This window comes from Triticum urartu, chromosome 6A, assembly GCF_056163025.1.
Source record: "Triticum urartu cultivar PI428250 chromosome 6A, HENAU_Tu73, whole genome shotgun sequence".
Classification (NCBI taxonomy): Eukaryota; Viridiplantae; Streptophyta; class Magnoliopsida; order Poales; family Poaceae; genus Triticum; species Triticum urartu.
The window spans coordinates 107,230,265-107,249,983 of NC_141878.1; the positions used below are offsets into that span (position 1 = coordinate 107,230,265).

Here is a 19,719-nt window from a genome sequence, read left to right on the forward strand (position 1 = left end):
GGATGTTCAGGTACGGATTTCTTCAGAACCATCAACACTCAGAAGAATATGCATGCATGCAGAGAACAATTATACAAAGATGTGTGTATCTATCATACAATTCTACCACTACATGCATGTATTTGTTTATGGATCATTCATAGTTGGCAAGTTTTTATGGTCTCTAGGCAAACTTAATGTAATTTCACATGAGACAGTCATCATGTGCAAAGACCTAAAGAACAATTGTTTGGATGGGCATGAGACGATTGCACTGAATGGTTGACATTGTATCAATCATGAGACAAGATTAGTTATCCAAAGAAACTTTATGCCTGATCTGCTTGGAATATAGGAAGTAGGTGTGCCTTCCGTCTTCTTATGAACCTACGTTTGTGAACAAAATATGTTCACTGCATTTTCAGCTACCTATATGCTTAGGAAGACACAACTTACATAGTTCTGTTTATTTTTTGTTTTTCAATTCTGTTTAATAGATGCAGACCAACAAACAAGTTCGAATTATTTTACTATCATTTTTTATTGAGAATTGTTCGCCATTAATCTTTCTCCCAGTTGATTTATTTTCTTCTTAGCATCTATCAACCATCATTGCCCGTGACCAGTCTCGCTTTAAATGCACAAACAAACAAAATGCCTTGCATGCACTGCATAATTTAGTTCTATTCAATGCCAACACATGATCTTCTTGGAATTTTATTCGTTGGGTTCATATGTGGCATTTGCTCATTTGATTTTCAATTAAATGATCTTCTTACATTATGTGAACAACATACTGGAATTTTATTCCTTCGGTCCATATGTGGCATTTGCTCATTTGATTTTCAATTAAATTTGCGAGCGGGCTACTTTAGTTAGAATACAATTTAAAAAAATGAAGGATCGTTCTAAGAGGTTAGTGTGGAATGAAACTTCCTAAGGAATGTAGTGCAAAATAATTTGTAGAATTTTTTTCTATACGATTAATTCATTCATATAATAAGAGTGCCTAGAAAAAAATCATATGGATTCAACCCTCTGAATTTTCAATGAAAATATTCTGGATCAAAGATACCCTAAGGTGGAATAGAAAGACTACCATGGCCACAATTATTATCAAAAGTGGTTGATGTTTGTTATGAACTATTTTGACTACAAATAATAGCAAATAGGCCAAATATTTACTAGACTCGGAGAGGATGTGGCGTGCAATGGTGTCCGATTTTTTAAATGGCTCAGTAAAAAAACTCACTAAAAGAGAAATAAGTTTCAAAATAGATGTTTTATTGCAGATTATAATGCGTGCGTTGCATGTGCATCCTTACTAGTATAGGAAGTTTTAGAGAAGTTGGGCAGTTTCAGAACACGCCCTAAGTCAAACAAATGCTTTTTAAAATTATCCATATCTTTTAAACCGTTACTCCGATTTGAACATATTATATATGAAATTTGATTAGAAAAATATGTAGAATATGAATATGAGATTATTTTTACCTGTTAAGTATTTTTAAATATTATTTTAGAATATATTTGAGTCAAACCAAATGATTTTCTAAATTATCTGTATCTTTTAAACGTAACTTTGATTTTAACATATTATATGAAATTTTATTAGAAAAATGTGTGGAATCTAAATATGATGTTAATTTTACCTGTTAAATATTTTAAAAATATTGTTATGGAAGCAAACTTATAATTTATAGCGCAAGATCCATTTTTTTTCATACCGGCGGCGATCCAGATTGCAAATAAACACCCCACTATAACCACATAGGAAAAAGAAAACATCGATAACTACACATGCATACCTCTGAAAAATGTCGCAGGAGAAAACAACAGATTTCTCATCGAGAGAGAGAGAGAGAGAGGGAGACGTCTTAGGATTAACCATATTCAACACACATTTTTTGTTGTTTTGTGTGAACACCAAGGCCATCGCCGGCGAGGGTGAGAAGGAGGATAAGCGGCAACACAAATATGATGCCTCACACAAATAAAGGAGATGGACCTATTGCGGTCTTGAGTGATGGTTGTTGAGTTAAGAGCGTATGTTATGTTTTCTCTCCCGTTGCAACGCACGGGCTCTTTTGCTAGTAATTTAGAAAAAATAGACTTTTGAAAAGCTCATGGGAATTTTTTTGAATCCCTTAATTCAAAAACTCAAGGGCTAGGTTTATATAGGGCCTATATCTTTTATAAACATATGGTCTCACTCATTTCTGCCCAAGGAATGGAGACGGGGTCGGTGTTTGGAAGGGGTTCAATAAACCAATCTTGGCCGTCCAAAACAATAAGGAAATATCTCACGCAACCTCCTCGTCTCCAGCGCTCTCGTCTCTGCTCCACCACCCCGCGCCGCCACATCCCACACGCCGACGTCGGCCTCGCCGCAGAAATCCGCCCGCACCACCGGCGACGCATCCCTCGTCCCATCGAAGCCGCGAGAAGAGGAGCCCCACCCGGACGACTTCCCCCCGTCCCCCGCGGATGGTTCTGCTTCCATTGAGACGCCCAGGCCTGACAGATCTTGCTCGTCGTCAGCCCAGGGCCGGGGCGGCCGGAGCAGTCGGAGAGGAGTGGCGGATGTGCGTCCTCTTAGATGCCGCCGGTCAGAGAAGGTGGGGATGAGCGGATTGCAACGAGGGAGGCGGCTCGGCTCGGACCGTCCATGGCGCTAGCGCGATGGCTCGCCTCCTATTTCGGCATGGCTATTGTTTTGGTCCGCGTCGTTTCTGCCTCGACGGACATTGTCGTCGTAGGTGCCGATGAGGGACGAGCCGCCAGCGACGGATCCCGCGAGGCCAACCTCCAGCGCCCCTTCTCCGGCCGGCCTCGAACGACCTTGTCCCGCCGGAGCTAGGTGGGTCGATGACCCGCTGGATGGGAGCTGGCATGTCCAGCCACCACCTCTGGTGCCCCGTCGCGCACCTGCCCGCCACCAGGGGCCCGAGGGCCAAGTTGCGGGGTTGTGCGGTCGCGCTGGTCATCCTCCGCTCCAGGAAGCATCTCGCCGGGGTTGGGGTCAATCCCGGGCAGGCCTGAGGAGGAGAGCGGGCGGCCTCCGTCAGTCCTCTCCGGTGAGGCCTTTGACAAGAGGGGCCAAGATCGATGCTACCAAGTGCCATTTGCTTCAGTGCATTTTGTTTGATGTGAGTTCTTCCTCAGCTTCTTCTTTGGTGGAATTTTTGTTCCTGCTACAATGGACAGTCAGCGACCATGGCCTCTGAAATTCTATCTGTTCGTGGCCTTGGAGAGCTGACACTTTGCTTCTTGTGCAGGAATCTGTTCATGAAGGAATCTGCAGTCCTAACAAAGAAGATGGAAAGAGTACTCCTGGAAAGTGAAAAAGAGAAGGAAACAACAATCTTGCGAAAGATTAAACAAAGAACAGCTTGCTCACAAAATTTTCCATGAGTGAGATTGCTTCTCTTCACACATATAATCTGACTCGTGGAAAGTTTTGTGAGCAAGCTGTTAATATTTACATAGTACATATATTAGTTACTTCTTTTAACTATATATGTGTGAAGAGAAGCATTGCCACTCATGGAAAGAGTACTTCTGTTATGCTGCTACATTTTTACATACATATATTAGTTTCTTAGGTCATGCAAATTTCTTAGAAAAAATTATCCCCTTCCGGCTATTAAGCTTGGAATAACATGAAAAGATAGTTAAAAATGCAATAGATTTCCTTACTACTCATGGAACATTGGGTTCAGATAATATTTGTTTGTTTTACTCGCTCCAAATTTAATTATCACAATTCCTTATTAAGCTAAATAGCTAATTATGTCGATATGATCTGATCTGATTCATTTATCCAAGTAAAGAGTGCATGCTCATGTTTCCATTCATCAAGGTGAAATCAATTTTAGAGGCTGTAAGTAGGCAGAAGATCCACTCATGTTCTGATCTATCATGATTCTGGTTGAAAGTTGTGTTCAACTGAAATTATGCATCAAATCCCCTCACACAATTGTGTTCTGCATGTTATGTGTTTGATGAGATTCCTCCAAGCCAGCTGTTCAGTGAGCCCCCCTAATTCAGTTGTTTCGGTTGGTTAGAAATTGCCTGTGATTCACTTATCGATCAATTAATTAGATTGATATTTTAGTATGTTCATTCGGCTTATTCAAATAATCACATTCATAGGTTTAGTTTGGTTTGGTTACCCATATATACCCCGTAGTTCTTTTAGTCCTGTTTGTGTTGAGAATTTCTGAAAACAAATGTACAATTCACGTAGTTAAAAGGTATCAAAGTGATGTTTGTATGCATAGTTCCTGCCTATTGTAGCTAGAAAAATGTGACTGCAAATTTTGTCAATCATTTATAGTTCCTGCCTGTTTTCCGAACTTTTTCTAGGAAGGAATAACAGTAGGACATGCATGTGTTATTTTCCAAGACTTGTTCGAGATAAAGACCCAATGAGTCATCGGAAACTTCCCCTGTCTCTGCAGCAGCAAATGATTGTTCAGAGTGAGAGTTTGTCTGAAAATTGTTCAGAATGAGGCTTTAGCATGCTGCACACGGTGTAGACTAAAGGTATGGCAACTTCCATTTATATTTGTTTTTTGAAGTTAGCAGGCTGCACACGTACATCTCTATGTGTAATTTTGAGCCTTTGTTAGCTTGTTGATGCAACAATGGTCGTGTTATGGTCGGTTTAGCTAGGCCCACCGGGTAATCTTAGCCCACAAGTTATCTTAGGTTAATTCTTATGCAAGTTATCTTAGGTTAATTCTTATGCAAGTTATCTAGGTTATAAATATAGGCTGTAAGACTCTTTTTGGAATTAAGTAATAAGAATATTATTGTCCCTATTGCCCGGCTCCCAGAGGAGCCGAAACCCTAGCCGCCGCCATCTCCCTCCGACGCGACGGCGACCAGCCGTCGGCGCGCCCGATCATCGCCCCGTCCCACTCCATCCTTCCCCTACAACCTCCGGAGCAGGTCCGGTAGGACCCCTGGTTCTACCAATTTGGTATCCAGAGACTCAGGTTCGATCATGTCGTCATCAACACCCACGCCGCCGCTGCCCATCATCACTACCGCCCCGATGACCACTGCCGGGTCCCCAACGCCGCCGGCCCCGATCACCTCCGTGCCGCCAGCCCCTGTCACTTCCGCGCCGCCGACAACCTCCGTCTTCACGCCGGAGGAGATGACCAGCACCCTGCGGGACCTCATGACGGCCGTCCAAGGCATCTTCCTGTACTTGGCCGGCCCGCACACCACCACGCCGGCTGCGCCCCCCGCCTACAGCCACCCGGCGACGCACTTGCCGATCCAGAACGCGTCGGGCCCGAGCGGGACGCCCCTGCTGCCGTTCCAGGCGGGCTACACCAGCGGGCCCCCGCCGCTGCTGCACGTGCCCTGGTACTCGGTACCCGCGGCGATCGCCGGGGCCCATCCGTCGCTCCAGCCGCCGCCCGCCCCAGCGTCGTCCTGGCCGCAGTGGCCCGCGCCGGTTCTCACGGCGCCAACCGCGCCTCCCGCGCCCGCCGCAGTGGCCGCACTGGCCCGCGCCGGCCCCAGCCGCGCCAACCGTGTCGGTCCAGCTCCTACCGCCGCCGCCCAGCTCCGGATTGGGCCAGTCCACACCGGGAGGACTTCCGATCCAGCAGGTCCGGTTTCCGCCGTCGCCGTCCCCGATCCCGGCCTGGCTAACCGAGACGTCGCCACCGCCAGTTTACACAGAGGTCGGGGACCCACCGGTAACCACGCTGCAGTTTGGGGCCTCGTCCGGCTCCGCGAGGGCCTACGACGGCCTCCCCACCGTTGACCGGGCGCCGTCATCATCACTGCTCCGCATCGCCGAGCCGGTCGGCCATGGCGCGCCAACCCAGACGCCGCCACGGTTCGCCAAGATCGATTTCGCCACTTATGACGGCACGGAGGACCCACTTAACTAGCTCAACCAGTGTGAGCAGTTTTTCCGTGGCCAGCGCACGCTCTCGTCGGAGCGCACTTGGCTGGCATCCTACCACCTCCGCGGTGCAGCCCGACCTGGTACTACGCCCTCGAGCAGGACGAGGGCAGCATGCCCCCTTGGGAGCGCTTCCGCGAGCTCTGCCTCCTTCGCTTTGGGCCTCCGGTTCGTGGGAGCCGCCTGGCGGAGCTCGGCCGCCTTCCCTTCACCTCCACGGTGCAGGACTTCGCCGACCGTTTCCAGGCCCTGGCATGCCATGCGTCGGGCATGACGGCGCAACAGCGGGCCGAACTCTTTGTCGGTGGACTTCCGGATCACATCCACGTGGACGTGGAGCTTCGGGGACCCCAGGATCTCCGGTCGGCCATGTACTACGCCCGCTCGTTCAAGCGCCGCGCGGTGGCCATCCAGCAGGAATCACCGTCCCGGACCGTTGGGTCGCTACCTGGGCTGGATTCCGCGCAGGCTTCTGCGGCACCCCTCGCCGCGACCGCGGCGCGCCCGTTCCGCCGGCTCACCTCAGCCGAGCTACTCGAGCGTCGCCGTCAAGGGTTGTGCTTCAACTGCGACGAGCCCTACACGCCCGGCCATGCCTGCCCGCGACTCTTCTACCTAGAGGTTGCAGACTACATTCCGGAGGACGCCGTCGCCGACCTGGCCGCCCCAGCTGTTGAGAAGGTGTTTGACGCTGGTTGATCGCCTCGGGGAGTTCCACAAGCGCTTCCCCACCTTACAGCTCGAGGACGAGCTGTTTGTGCAGGCGGGGAGAAGTGTTATGGCCGGTTTAGCTAGGCCCACCAGGCAATCTTAGCCCACAAGTTATCTTAGGTTAATTCTTATGCAAGTTATCTTAGGTTAATTCTTATGCAAGTTATCTAGGTTATAAATATAGGCTGTAAGACTCCTTTTGGAATTAAGCAATAAGAATATTATTATCCCTATTGCCCGGCTCCCAGAGGAGCCGGAACCCTAGCCGCCGCCATCTCCCTCCGACGCGCCGGCGCCCAGCCGCCGGCGCGCCCGATCATCGCCCCGTCCCACTCCATCCTTCCCCTACAACCTCCGGAGCAGGTCCGGTAGGACCCCTGGTTCTACCAGGCCGAGGAAGTGACGTGTGTGTTTAACTCATGTTTTTTTACAGGAAAACCTACCATGAAACAACTTATTTCAGTATGTTTTTATCTTCACCTATGATTTATATTTAGTCAAGTTTAGCCTTTGCGATGAAATTGTATATAGTGTTAGCCTATAAAAATATAAGTTGTTCTGTTCACTTTCATAAGTGAACCACAAAGATTTCTCGCCAGAGAAAACCCATATGGATTGGTATCACTTGGGCAAATAAGAAAATGCAATTATTTCAAGGATTTCAGTCATCCTTGCAGTTTTAGGAACTATAACAACAACTTCCGTATATACTTCTATACTGTATTCTTTGTACTTGAGATTTTTTTTTTGTGCAAAGTATCCAATATCCATGTATATCTTTTTGGCTGTGCTTATGCTCTTGAATAATAGAGCCATTTTCTTGGAAATTCACTCCTGATTTAACTCTCTTCTTTTCTGAATCAATTTAACTGTGTTGGTCATACAGTTCCCTCGGAGCAAGAGAAAATTTAACAAGGCAATACAACAAAACGTGGAGCAGCTAATGGACATCCAATCAGCTCTCAAGGCATTCGAGGAGGTACTGCTCTTTGACTGAACAACATGATCACGTTTTTTTATTAAGGGAAGCATGCTCACGTGGAGGCGCCCAGAAGTTGTGTGTGGGCATGTATGATGTTGGCATAGTCATATGCTGATTTTCTGAGATATCATCGTATCCTTGACTTTGAACATCAGTTGTAAATAAGCAGAGAAGCTGTATCTATAGCACCGGTGTTATTTATCCCTTGCATCAAAATGTAGAATTTTCTCACTAGATTTGCACAACATAGATATACTGTATATATTTTCTCAAGTATTTGCTATGACCAGATCTTAAGAAATGGTGTGCATATTAAGGCCTAAAACTTTTATTTGCATTTACTTCCTTGGTTACTGCAATAGATCACCTGACCTGACAAAATAGTGGGTTAGCATGCTTTGAAAAGAACAACACTTGAGCATATGTAGCCATGTAGGTCAACGAAGTTGCTTTCTTGATACTTTTAGATACGTGCTACCACATGCATGCTGGATTTGTGCTCTATCCAGATTTCAGTATAAGCATGCGAGAAAATAAGCCATTTTAAATTGAGTGCCTGACATATTTTGTTTTCCACTTTGAGCTTCTGTTACAGCGAGGAACGATGGATATATCGAATAAAAAATGTAACCAGCTTTCCCCGGGTGAAGAATCCTCTACTAATAACGAGCCTCGTGTACATCCTACTCAGGTTAGTTTTGTCGCTAAAAGACCTGGTGCATTCAATAGTTCTCCATTTATCCATGAAGATAGCATAGCATGCATTATTTCGTTTACAAACAAACTGTTGCAGAATCAATTTAATTTTGTTAGTGGGCAATCCCTCTATATTACTGGATACATACATCGTGCCATGCCTTTACCGAAAAAGGGTTCCCCCGCTTTGTATTCCAAAGCAACCACCATTGTACACATCGCAATGCTGGGGCGAGCAGCACATCAAGCCCAAAGAAAAAGAAAAGGAAATAAATGCCAACAGCGGCAGCTCGACAAAGCGTGGCAGACCCGCGACCGCTGCGCCCTTCGGATACAAACCACCACAGCCCTAGGCTCCGATCTACCGCGAACTAAGCAGCACCTCCAAGAAGGGATGCGACGCCGACGGCGCTGCTGCCCGGACAAGACCTAGGGTTTCCCCCAGTACGCGGAGGGAGGTGGGGGATAGCTACTCCCGACACCCTCCAAGAAGGGATAGTGGCACCCGCCGGTGTCACCGCGTCGGAGCCAGACGAACCGGCAAGGATTTCTCCCGCATGCCAAACCCCACCAGCCAACCGGAGCCGACCAGCCAAACCACCGCCAGACCATGCGCCATCACGGTTGCGCCGCCACCAACGCCGTCTCGCTGCGAGCACCACCACGAGGCCAAGAAGACTGGAGAGAAGATACAAGCGACGGGAGCAGCAGCACCGAGGCCGAGCGGGAGGGAACCACCTCCACTGCCGTCGTGCGGGAGGCTCGCGCCTCCGGCACCGTCACGGTAGCCGTCCGGACACGGCAGCGGGGCATACCAGGCCACCCCTGGCCCGGCCAGGTCCGAAATGGGCCTGCTAAGCCCCGCTGGCCACGCTGCAGCAGGCTGGCGTCAGCGCCATCACGTGGCATGCCTTTTTAGCATCATCTTCTATCATGTTGTATTATTGCGTACTGCCTAACAATTTTTTGCCAAAGGGGGCAGATGGCATAGGAGAGATCTACAACCAGTTTTCCTCAGGTTCTTCTGCTAACAACAAGCCTGCACAACAACATGCTCGCGCACACCGCAACCATAGAGATATACCGCGACACATACCAGGTCAGTGACTGACATATCATCTATTTCACCTTTCATATGCATCCTCTTCTTCCTCGTCCCCCTTTTCAGGGCGATCAGAAGGGCAAGATCGGCATTTTTATATTTTCCATTACAGTTGGTCATAAAATTTTTACTTTGTTTTGCCAGGAGAGTTGTGCTTCATGTAGTTATTACAGCAGGATAATTGTATGCTTGCGTTGAAGAAGAGGTTATACCAACCGAGGCCAAGTGCACTGAACTTACCCATGCCTCGTATGGATGGCTATTCTAAATTGGATAACCTTGTTTCTAGATTTCTCTTCATTTCCTGATTTTGTTAATTTTCAACTATTTCACATTGCATGCAGGTTTGGGGCTCAAATGTGGAGACCTCTCCTCTAGGGGACAACATCACAATGTATTTTCATAGAATACTTATGTAGGTCTTCTCCTCTCGGAACTATTAACATTCTTTGTTCTTCAAATGAGTTTTCATATGCTTGAGGTTGTGGGAAGAAAACATACTGTAATATCTGAAAGATATGTAAATAGTTCAAGTAATTCAAAGATATCACACATACAGATATGATGTATACAACTCTATTATGAAATATACATTTTGACTTGTGAGTAGAGTCCTTTCTTTAGTCAATTAGACATGGACATCAAATAACTAAGTGAAATTAGCATGACCATGTATCAGTTAGCACGTGGATTGATGAAGTGGGGGTATGGTGGCACATGTTTGTTCGTATGTACATGTTGGGTTCAGGGAGGGAAGGTTTCTTCATTTAAGATGGTTCCTTTCTTTTCTTTCATAAATCTCTCTTGTTTTCATATTTGTGTATATTTTCCATCATCAAAACAGGCTTCACAAGATTTCATGGCTAATGGAGTTGCATGCTGTAAAAGTCAGCCGAAGTACAGATTGTACTCTCTTTCTTAGTCTTGTTTCGTGTGGAATTACAGAGACCGGTCGGTGCAGATGTGGCTTATAAAGTTTCATACTTCAAATCCAGTAGTTCATAAAAATATTCAAAGTGTGCATAGGTTCATTGTTCTGTGTTGTATTCCTGGACTTTGTGTGGTACGAGCTGCTGAATTTTTTTGGTTTTTGGTTTGGCTGTACCTGCAGAAATTTTGGCATGTTTAGCACTTTAGTTATGCTTCTTGAGTAGCATTGGAATGGTTCTCAGACTACGTTCTCTTGTGATAGCTTTAGCGATGATGGAAATTGGAGTGCAGCTTGATTATTGACAACTCATTCTATGACAGGATTGGCAAGAAAGGCGGCAGCTGACGAAAGGAGGACACCACCAAGATGAGCGAGACCGCGCCAACAGATTCGGGTGTGCTCTCGTTGGTGGTTTCAGTTTGATAATTCTCATTACACCTAGCTTCTATTCTCCCAATCTCTGGGATTTTGTGTGCCATTGCATTATCGAATACGTGCCAGCAGGATGGAAAGCAGCGAGCAGCGGCGCATAATCCACAGAAGCAGCCAGCATGGGGCTAAGCCTGCCGTTCCTCCGCGTCGATGAACAAAAGGACCTAAGATAGCTGAGGTGCGCTTGCAGATAGGGGCGCTCCTGCAAGAGATGAGGGAGCAACTGGTGGTCCGGATGGCGAAGATCAGGTCAACATCGGCTGCTTTGTTGTGCCATTGCCACACTTCGGCTGGAACATGCTCGGACGACCATCGCACCGGCGCCACTTCTTCATCTTCTCTGGAGCCACACCATTTCTGCGGGATAAGCGAGTTGGAGGAAGATGGGAGAGATGAGTCGCTTACTCACTGACAGAAAATCATTTGGGCAGAACCTCCTTTTCACGAGAGATGATTGATTGTTCCTCCGCCTTCACTTTTGTGCCCAAAGCCCCGTGTGTTGCTTGTGAACCACTGTTGTTTAGGTAGTCGGTCATGTAAACTATAAGGACATATAATATAATACGACTCCTAAGCCACTTCCTTTTAACACTATGAAGTACATCCAGCAACGTGGAAGGGGCGCGTCCAACCTGAGTAAATTGCACACTTCGTCCCTGTACTCGTTGGCTTGTAACAAAACCATCCTGGTACTCGCGAAGTGCTTCTGTACGGTCCTCAGACTTGCAATTGTGTAACAGAGACGGTCCTGTATACGCAGCGGCATACGTCTGGCCCTTTTCCCCTGCCACGTCAGCGCCTAGAGCTGGTCCAGCCGAACCGACTGGCTTGAGTCGGACTTAGACGACGAGACGACCCCCTGTGTAATCGAGGTTTTCAGTTGCCGCCTCTGTTCGTTTGTGTTCTCTTCCCCGAGCACGACGCAGCCAACAGCGGAGGAGGGTTTGATCGAGGGCAGAGATCGCGGCCGTGGGGAGCACCCGGAGTGGGAAGGCCTCAGAGGGAGGCGGCGACACTGTCGTCTTCCGCTGTGAGTGCCGCTGATGGCGCCCATACAACGCCAGGATAAGGGGCCCGTCCCGACGTACGGTATGTTGATCGCCGGAATAATCCAAGTCGATTGTTGTTTCATATGCTCATTTTCCACCATTTGCATACCTATTACCCATTCCACCGTGAAATTTATAATTTGTATGCACTAATTTCGTTAGGGTTCAGACTTGTACCTGTTGCTCGTAGGAGATAGATTTCTTTTTCTGTTTGAACTCAGCTGATCCTTTTGAATTGATCACCCCCCTATTTATCAGTTTCATTTTTGAATAAAATTGAGGTTTGTCGCTCATTAAGTCAACGGCATAATTTGGTTAGGATTTAGACACAGTTGTTTCATCTTTCCATCTGAAACTTTTTTTGTGTAATTATAACAGAGGAAGGCAGTGATCTATTTACTGTGGAGTTCATATTTGGAGGATTTTTCCTTGGCGGTGGAAGCAGCAGGGCATATCTGAATGGCCGCAAGGTGTGCTATGATTTTTGTGATGCTACTCAAGCTTCTATGCCGATGTTGTATGAATTAGTAGAGCACTTGGGGTATGAGACGGCTGGAAGAATTGCTATTTACTTGTTGCTGCCAGGTATGCAATTGAATGAAGGCGGGTTGAAGTTGTTGTCAAGGAACAATGACACAAACATTATTAGGAAAGTGGTCAGGGAGGGGTACAAATATCTCATGTTTTACCTGGATCATGAGGACAACTATGGTGGAGGAGGATGGGACGATGCGGTTTCAAACCCTCTTACTCGTCAGAGAGAGGAAAATATCGTTGAGCCTAGCTTTGTTGTCCCAGAGGAGAATAGAAGTGAGGTAATGTATACAGGTGATAGCACTTGTGAAGGAACAAGTGGTGGCAGTAGAAGAAGCAGAAGAGCAGTCGCAGAGGAGGAAGATGACGAAGGCTCTTGGTCAGATAGTGACGACTCTGATTATAATCCGGAAGAGCTTGTGGACAGTGACTATGACCTGCAGGATGGGGATGAGGATTTGGTGATGGATGAGTCACATGTTGCTGATGATGAGAAGAAGGGTAAAAGGAAAGGGAAGCAGGTAGCTGAAGATGACAATTCTGAAGATGAAAAGCTTGAAATGCCAGAGTCAGATGACGAGGAAATGAAGTTCAAGTTCAATCATTTCACAGAAGAAGATTTGCATGAGCCGAAGTTTCATGTTGGGCAGGTATTCTCGTCAATAGAATTGATTAGGAAGGCAATTAGGGAGTATAGTTGCAAGGAGAGACTTGGCATAACATTTCCAAAAAATGATAAAACAAGGATTGGAGCAAGGTGTACCAATGGCTGTCCATGGTATTTGTATGCATCGCATGACAATAGAACAAAGGGGATTATGGTAAAGACATTCAAAGATGAGCACACATGCAGCAAGAAGTGGCAAGTGAGAGCCTTTACGGCGAGATACATAGCAGATAAATATGTTGAAAAGATTAGAGCTGATGAGAAGATGTCAATTAAGGGTTTAGGAGGATTGATACAACAAGAGTGGAATATGAGAATTCATAGGCAGAAGCTTTGGAGAGCAAAGAAAATTGCATTGAACACAATATATGGGGATGAAATAGCACAGTACAGGAAGTTGTGGGACTATGCAGCAGAGTTAAGGAGATCCAATCCAGGGAGTGCATTTTTCATTGAAGTTGCTAATGATGGAATTTTCCAGAAGTGTTACTTCTCATTCGATGCTTGTAAGAGGGGATTTTTGTCGGCTTGTAGGCCAGTAATATTTGTCGATGGTTGTCATTTGAAAACTCAGTTTGGAGGCATTCTGTTGACTGCTATTGGGATGGATCCGAATGATTGCATATATCCTGTGGCTTTTGCAGTGGTGCAAATTGAGAACACAGAGTCATGGAGGTGGTTCTTGAGTTCTTTGAAAGAAGACTTGGGCATTGTGAACAGTTCTCCTTGGACAGTAATGTCTGACAAGCAGAAAGTAAGTGTTAATGAAAATATGTTCTTTACATAGAAAATGCTTCACTTTATGTTCTTTACATACATATGCTTCTAACTATATGTCTTTTTTATCATATTTGTTCATTACCAGGGATTAATTAAGGCTGTTAGAGAATTATTTCCTGATTCAGAGCATAGATATTGTGTGAGACATATCTGGCAAAATTTCAATAGAATTTTTAAAGGAGATATATTGAAAAACCAATTATGGAGATGTGCTAGAAGTACTACACATGGTCAGTGGAGGGAGAACATGAATAGAATGTTAGTTCTAAACAAACACGCTCATGATTGGTTGGAAGAGTTAGACCCAAAAACATGGGTGAGGGCATTTCAGACTGAATTCCCTAAGTGTGATGTGTTGTTGAACAATAATTGTGAAGTATTCAATAAGTATATCTTAGATGCAAGAGAACTGCCTTTGTTAAGCATGATTCAAAGGATCAAAGGGCAGTGCATGGGGAGAATATGTGGCAAGCAGGAGGAGTCCCAAAAGTGGACTGGTCATATATGTCCGAAAATCAGAAAAAGACTGAATAGGCATATTGATGCTGCAAATACTTGCATTGCAGATCCAGCTGGAATGGGCATATTTCAAGTGGATGATAGAGGTGTCCAGTTCAGTGTTGACATAAACCTGAAGAAATGCAGTTGCAGGAGATGGGATTTAACAGGGATTCCTTGTTGTCATGGTGTTTCAGCTTGCAGATATGACAACATTGCCCCAGAATCAATGGTTCACCAATGCTACTCCATTGAGACCTACCGCAAGGCATATGAGCACATAATTATGCCTTGCAATGATATTAGTGAGTGGCAAAACATGTATGGCAAGGAAATCATTCCTCCAAAAGTAAAAACAAAGAAAGGGAGGAAACAAAAGAACAGAAGGAAACAACCTGAAGAGAAAGAGGGGAGGGCAGGCAAGAAAGTTGGAAGGGGTGGGGCTGTTATTCATTGCAGCTATTGTGGATCTGCAGGACATAACATTGGTGGATGCAAAGATTTCAAACTAGGCCTGAAACCAAAGAAAAAGGGACAAAAGAAGAGAGTTAGAGCAGAGCCAGAGGTTTCGTCATCTGATGAAGAAGCTCCTGTCATTACACAAGTATAATAATCATTGAATTATATCTATCATTTTAATATGATATAACGTGCAAACTATAGTAAGTAATTATTTGTTTTCTCAATTCAGGAGCAAAACTTGCAAACTACGGAGTTGGCACAACATGATCCACTTAATAATGAGGATAGTGTCATTTCTTCATTGATCGAAGAGGTATAGTATATTCTTCATTTATAATCATGCTTGTCTACTTATCTTTAGTTGAGATTTTTCTGCTTATTTACTTGCAGCATCAAGCAAGCCAGAACATGGAGCAACCTGAACCAGGACCTCTGCCAGGATCTTCTTTTATTGCAAATCATGTCCAAAGCCAACCCCCTGTGCAACCAACTACCATAACAAAAGAGGGGAATGTTATTAGAAAGAGGGAAGTTCTAGCATTATCTAAACTAAGGGCAGCAGCTGAGAAGAGAGAAATTGCAGACCAGGCAAAATTTGATGCAGCAATGGCAAAACTTAGAGAAGAAGAGTTGAAGATTTTGCAAGCTGAGCAGAAGAGGAAAGAGGAAGCGGTGGCAATAAAGCTGGAGAAAGAGGAGAAACGGAAAGCTTTGTTGCAACAAAAACAATTGGATGCTGAAGAAAAAAGAAAAGCAGTCGAGGAAAGAAAGCAAAAGGCACAACAGGAAAAAGAAGCAAAAAAAGCCCTGGCAGATGCCAAAAAGCAAGCTATACAAGCTAAAAAGAAACAGGCCGAGGAAGAAAAAAATAAGAGAGTTGCAGAGAGGAAAAGAATTGCAGAGCAGAAGAGAAAACATGTTGAAGATGCGCATAGATATGAAGAAGCGCAATTTCTGATAATGCAAGAAGAGGAGCATGAAAGGATACAACGTATGAGAGATTATCATCGGCGGGAGGAGGAAGCAAGGCAGCAAGCCTGGGAGGGGCAGGTTGCGTCGCAGAGGTCTTCAGAGATGCAAGATTGGGAAGAGAAAAATAAAGAAGCAGAAGAAATGAGGATGGGAAGTTTGAAGGAAAGGCAAGGAAATGAGAACATTACGGGCCAGCGAAATAATGCCAAAAGAGGAAATTCAAGTCAGCCCATGGTTGGTTTTAACATGCCAAGAAGGACAAGCATGTTCGATATATTTAGGGACTGAGAGATCATTACATATGAACTACTGGGAGATGTTCTTCGCGAACCTGCTGGATTATGCTATGTAGGTTTTATTTTAGTTCATGCACATGTTAATTACATGGTATGTTCATGAATAGTGAATTTGTTTATCTGATTTATAAATTCCCTTTGAACTGCTCTATGTTGTCATATATGAGCTTATTTCTTTGCCCCTGTAATGTTCTTTGTTGTTTCCTGTCGTGTTGTGTTCATGTATGGGTTTTTTTATTTCCAGTCAGTTTCCTGTATATATATTACTGGATCTGTTCATCTCATTTAACATTTTTTTTTGCTGGAGTTGTTCTGAAATTGGCATGGTATTTATTGTTCCTCTTTATTTTGCTGAAGTCGTTCATATGCACAGATCAGTTCAAATGATAGCAAAAAGCACAGCTCAATTCATTTCCTTCCAGTGCGCAGCACAATGCATCTCATTCATGCCAATTTCCATAAAAGCACACACCACAGCACTGTTCAAATATCATACAAGAAAAGCACAGGAAATTAACATATCACTTAATATGTCATCACATAATAGAGCTTTGCATCAGTTCAAAACCAAAAGCTACATCGACCATAACATCTTACATAGCTACAACTATATCAGTTCACATACCTACAGCCATCAGCTGATCCTAATACGTCAGTTAAGAACCAAATAGGTGCTACAGCCATCAGTACATCACGGCATCAGTACAACGAATCAGCTTGCATCACATAACACCTAGGAGTAGCTTACACAGCCGCATCAAATTAACTAGAACAGGGGCATTGGTAAGAAACAGGGCACTTCGACAACCAGCGGCCCATCCGTCTCCGGTGCCGTCAACCCTGCCACTGTAAATCTTGAAGTGATGGGTGCGGGTGAGGTCAGCGCCTTCAGCTGGTAGCCACGCATCAGGCAAATGTTCCGCGAGGAGAGGGGTGCAGTCAAGCATTGCAGACCTTCTGCACGAGCATTGTAGTACGCGTCAGCTCACAGCTCTTGCCGCCAACGACCGACACCACCAGCACCACCCCGCGGTAGTGCTTGCCCAGAGCGTCTACCGCCGGTGTGCGCGCGAGGAGCAGCCGACCAGTCTCCGGCCGGAGATACGGCTCGCCGCAGCGCCACACTCACTGGGAAAACGAGCTGGCAAGCAGCCTTGCGGCTGAACCGACGCGGCGCCCGACGGGCGCCTCACGGGGAACCCGCGCTGCCGCACACGCTGCCGCCGGCGCGGGGCATCGAGCTCTCGGCCAAGCTCTTGTCGCTCATCGCAAGACAGAAGAGGATAGGGTTAGGGATTTGAGTAGAGGGGAGACAATTTGGGGATTTTTGGATTTGGACGCGCGCATATGTCGTCTAAGTCCGACTCAAGCCAGTCGGTTCGGCTGGACCAGCTCTAGGCGCTGACGTGGCAGGGGAAAAGGGCCAGACGTATGCCGCTGCGTATACAGGACCGTCTCTGTTACACAATTGCAAGTCTGAGGACCGTACAGAAGCACTTCGCGAGTACCAGGATGGTTTTGTTACAAGCCAACGAGTACAGGGACGAAGTGTGCAATTTACTCCGTCCAACCTAGCACCGCCCAACTATCTATCAGGCGACGTGCCATGTTTCGTCCCAACTGCTAGTCAAGTAGAAAAGTGGGATTGTAGGGAACCGTTAGGACCCATGGGACGAATCAACAACCTCTTACGCTAGTAGGCATTGGATAAAGAGAAGCGACCCCCTATTCCTACAACTAAGAAGTCATAAGCGCAGCTAGCGACTGGTAAGAGATTGTGTACAGATTGGCTAGTGGGTGATGCTTGCATGTTCCCCCACAGCCAGCCCATCACAAAGAACGCGAAACCTGGATTTGCTTTATCGGGGACACTGGACACCCGATTTGACATGGCTAGACTAGAGGAACACTGCTCATCAAGAGCACATACACCAATATAGAATACTTTGCCATTTTTCTTACCATCCGGTATGGAGCCATCAGCGTCTTAGGCTTAGCGGGAAAGACCTTTGTAGGGTCTTCCAATCGTTCTGGACTGGCCAACAACGCCAATGAAACTTAATTCAAAGTCATGCCATCTCGTACTCTCTGTTTAGGATTTACGTTTCCAATCTTACATTCTTAAGAAGTTGCTCCCCACTTCTATCAATTCTTTCAACATGCACATTATACACATCATCATCATGCCATGTCAGCGTCCAATTTGCAAAGAAAAACCAATCGATCTATCTCGCCTACGGCCAGCCGTGTTAATCCAATCAATTTTTCCCTACCTCCTCACAACCATCCCCCATCCCCAACCAATCCACTCCTCCCGCACGCCCACCGGCCCCGAAGCGTTTTACTCTCTTCCACCCCTTGGTCTTTCATCTCTTCCTCCACCTTCCACCCATGGTTCCTTTTATCTTCCCAAATCAATAAATCTCCACCGGGGTCCTTATGATCCTTCTCTTCTTCCGTCTATTTATGCATCTCTCCATTTTCTGTTGTCGTCAACCTAGAGCCCTGGCCGTCGGCGCGGACTATGCTGGCCCAAGCCCTTCGCCTTGCTGCTGAGCTGACTTCTTATTGAACCACGCATGACATCCCCGATGTCCTCCTGCAGCATCACCTGCACCAGAGGTGCGGGCTCTCCTTCCTCTTATCTTTTCATATATAACGGATTTTATTTTGAGTTAGAAGAAGAATCCAACTAGCTGGCTGGACAATGCACACCCTAAAAAGGCATATTCGAGTAAGAGTCATGTCTCCCCCTAATCAAATGGAAGTAAAGAGAAAAGGGTCGTGGATTTAACGCCGTCTTTGAAGATAAGAGAGGAGAAAGGAAGTGTGAGCGAGAGTTGACGAAGTACAACCAAGCTGGGCCTGGAAAAAGTTTGAAAACACCTTCTACCCACATTCAAAATTCACACAAAAAACATTCATGATTTTTAAAATTCACTTTTTAAAAAATTGCGATTTCCTCAAAAATACACCTACATTATAAAAAATATGATTATTTTACATTTTCAAAATTCCTGAACACTTGCTTAAATTCATGGATTTAGATAAACATGCAAAAAAAATGAAAATGTTTATAATTTTAAATAGTGTCCATATTTGTGTTATAGATTTTCGCGTTTTAATGAAAAAATGACCAGATAGAGGGGTAAAACGAAAAAAAATCACTGGATAAAAACAGCTCGACACGCCCCAACTGGGCAGCCTATAGCCCAGCCCACACGGACGAACGTTAAGCCCTGTCGCCTCGCAGCCCGGCCCACCTTGCCTGCAATGCGAAGTCCATTTCTTATCGCAGGATGCAAACGGAGCCCATTTTGCACGCACGGCCGGCGGGTGGCGCCTCGGCGCAGAGAGGTGCTACCTCGTCCGGTGGCCGGAGGCCAGGAAGCGGATCGGCTCGGAATCCCGCTGCTTCCCCCAGGAGGCCGATTGTTCAAGTCGCCGTGACCCGGCGCAGAGTGCGCTGCCCGCGGCGCCCGCGGACGGAGGCTAGGGAAGCAGGGCCGTCGACGCGCGCTCCCAAGGTACGTCGTGCAAATTTACTTGCTGGGAAAAGAATCAAGAATGGGGCGCGTGGCTACAAATCTGCGTCGCCGGCACATAAAAACTGGGATGCATTCCTCACAAAATGGGCTGTTGTCTCTCGTTTTAGTTGACTCTGACAAGATTGGGCGATGTATTTTTGGACATTCT

General features: G+C 46.0%; 3 protein-coding genes across 3 annotated transcripts; all 3 read left to right on the forward strand.

Moving 5' to 3' along the window:
* The first annotated feature begins 2,847 nt into the window (after positions 1-2,847).
* LOC147964295 (uncharacterized) lies at positions 2,848-11,351 on the forward strand. The gene is made up of 9 exons (XM_087529911.1): positions 2,848-3,000; positions 3,258-3,319; positions 4,461-4,527; positions 7,509-7,601; positions 8,200-8,295; positions 9,276-9,399; positions 9,547-9,651; positions 9,747-9,817; positions 10,654-11,351. Exons 1-7 carry the CDS (start codon positions 2,848-2,850, stop codon positions 9,564-9,566), a joined length of 615 nt encoding a protein of 204 aa, XP_087386037.1. The 3' UTR covers positions 9,567-9,651; positions 9,747-9,817; positions 10,654-11,351.
* On the forward strand, positions 6,016-6,747 carry LOC147964296 (uncharacterized). Its single transcript, XM_087526836.1, has one exon. It carries the CDS (start codon positions 6,026-6,028, stop codon positions 6,608-6,610), a length of 585 nt encoding a protein of 194 aa, XP_087382962.1. The 5' UTR covers positions 6,016-6,025; the 3' UTR covers positions 6,611-6,747.
* Positions 11,352-11,411: 60 nt separating the features above from the next.
* On the forward strand, positions 11,412-16,015 carry LOC147964297 (uncharacterized). The gene is made up of 5 exons (XM_087529912.1): positions 11,412-11,854; positions 12,193-13,769; positions 13,881-14,897; positions 14,985-15,068; positions 15,146-16,015. The coding sequence occupies exons 1-5, from the start codon at positions 11,809-11,811 to the stop codon at positions 16,013-16,015; spliced, it is 3,594 nt and encodes a 1,197-aa protein (XP_087386038.1). The 5' UTR covers positions 11,412-11,808.
* The last annotated feature ends 3,704 nt before the right edge of the window (positions 16,016-19,719 follow it).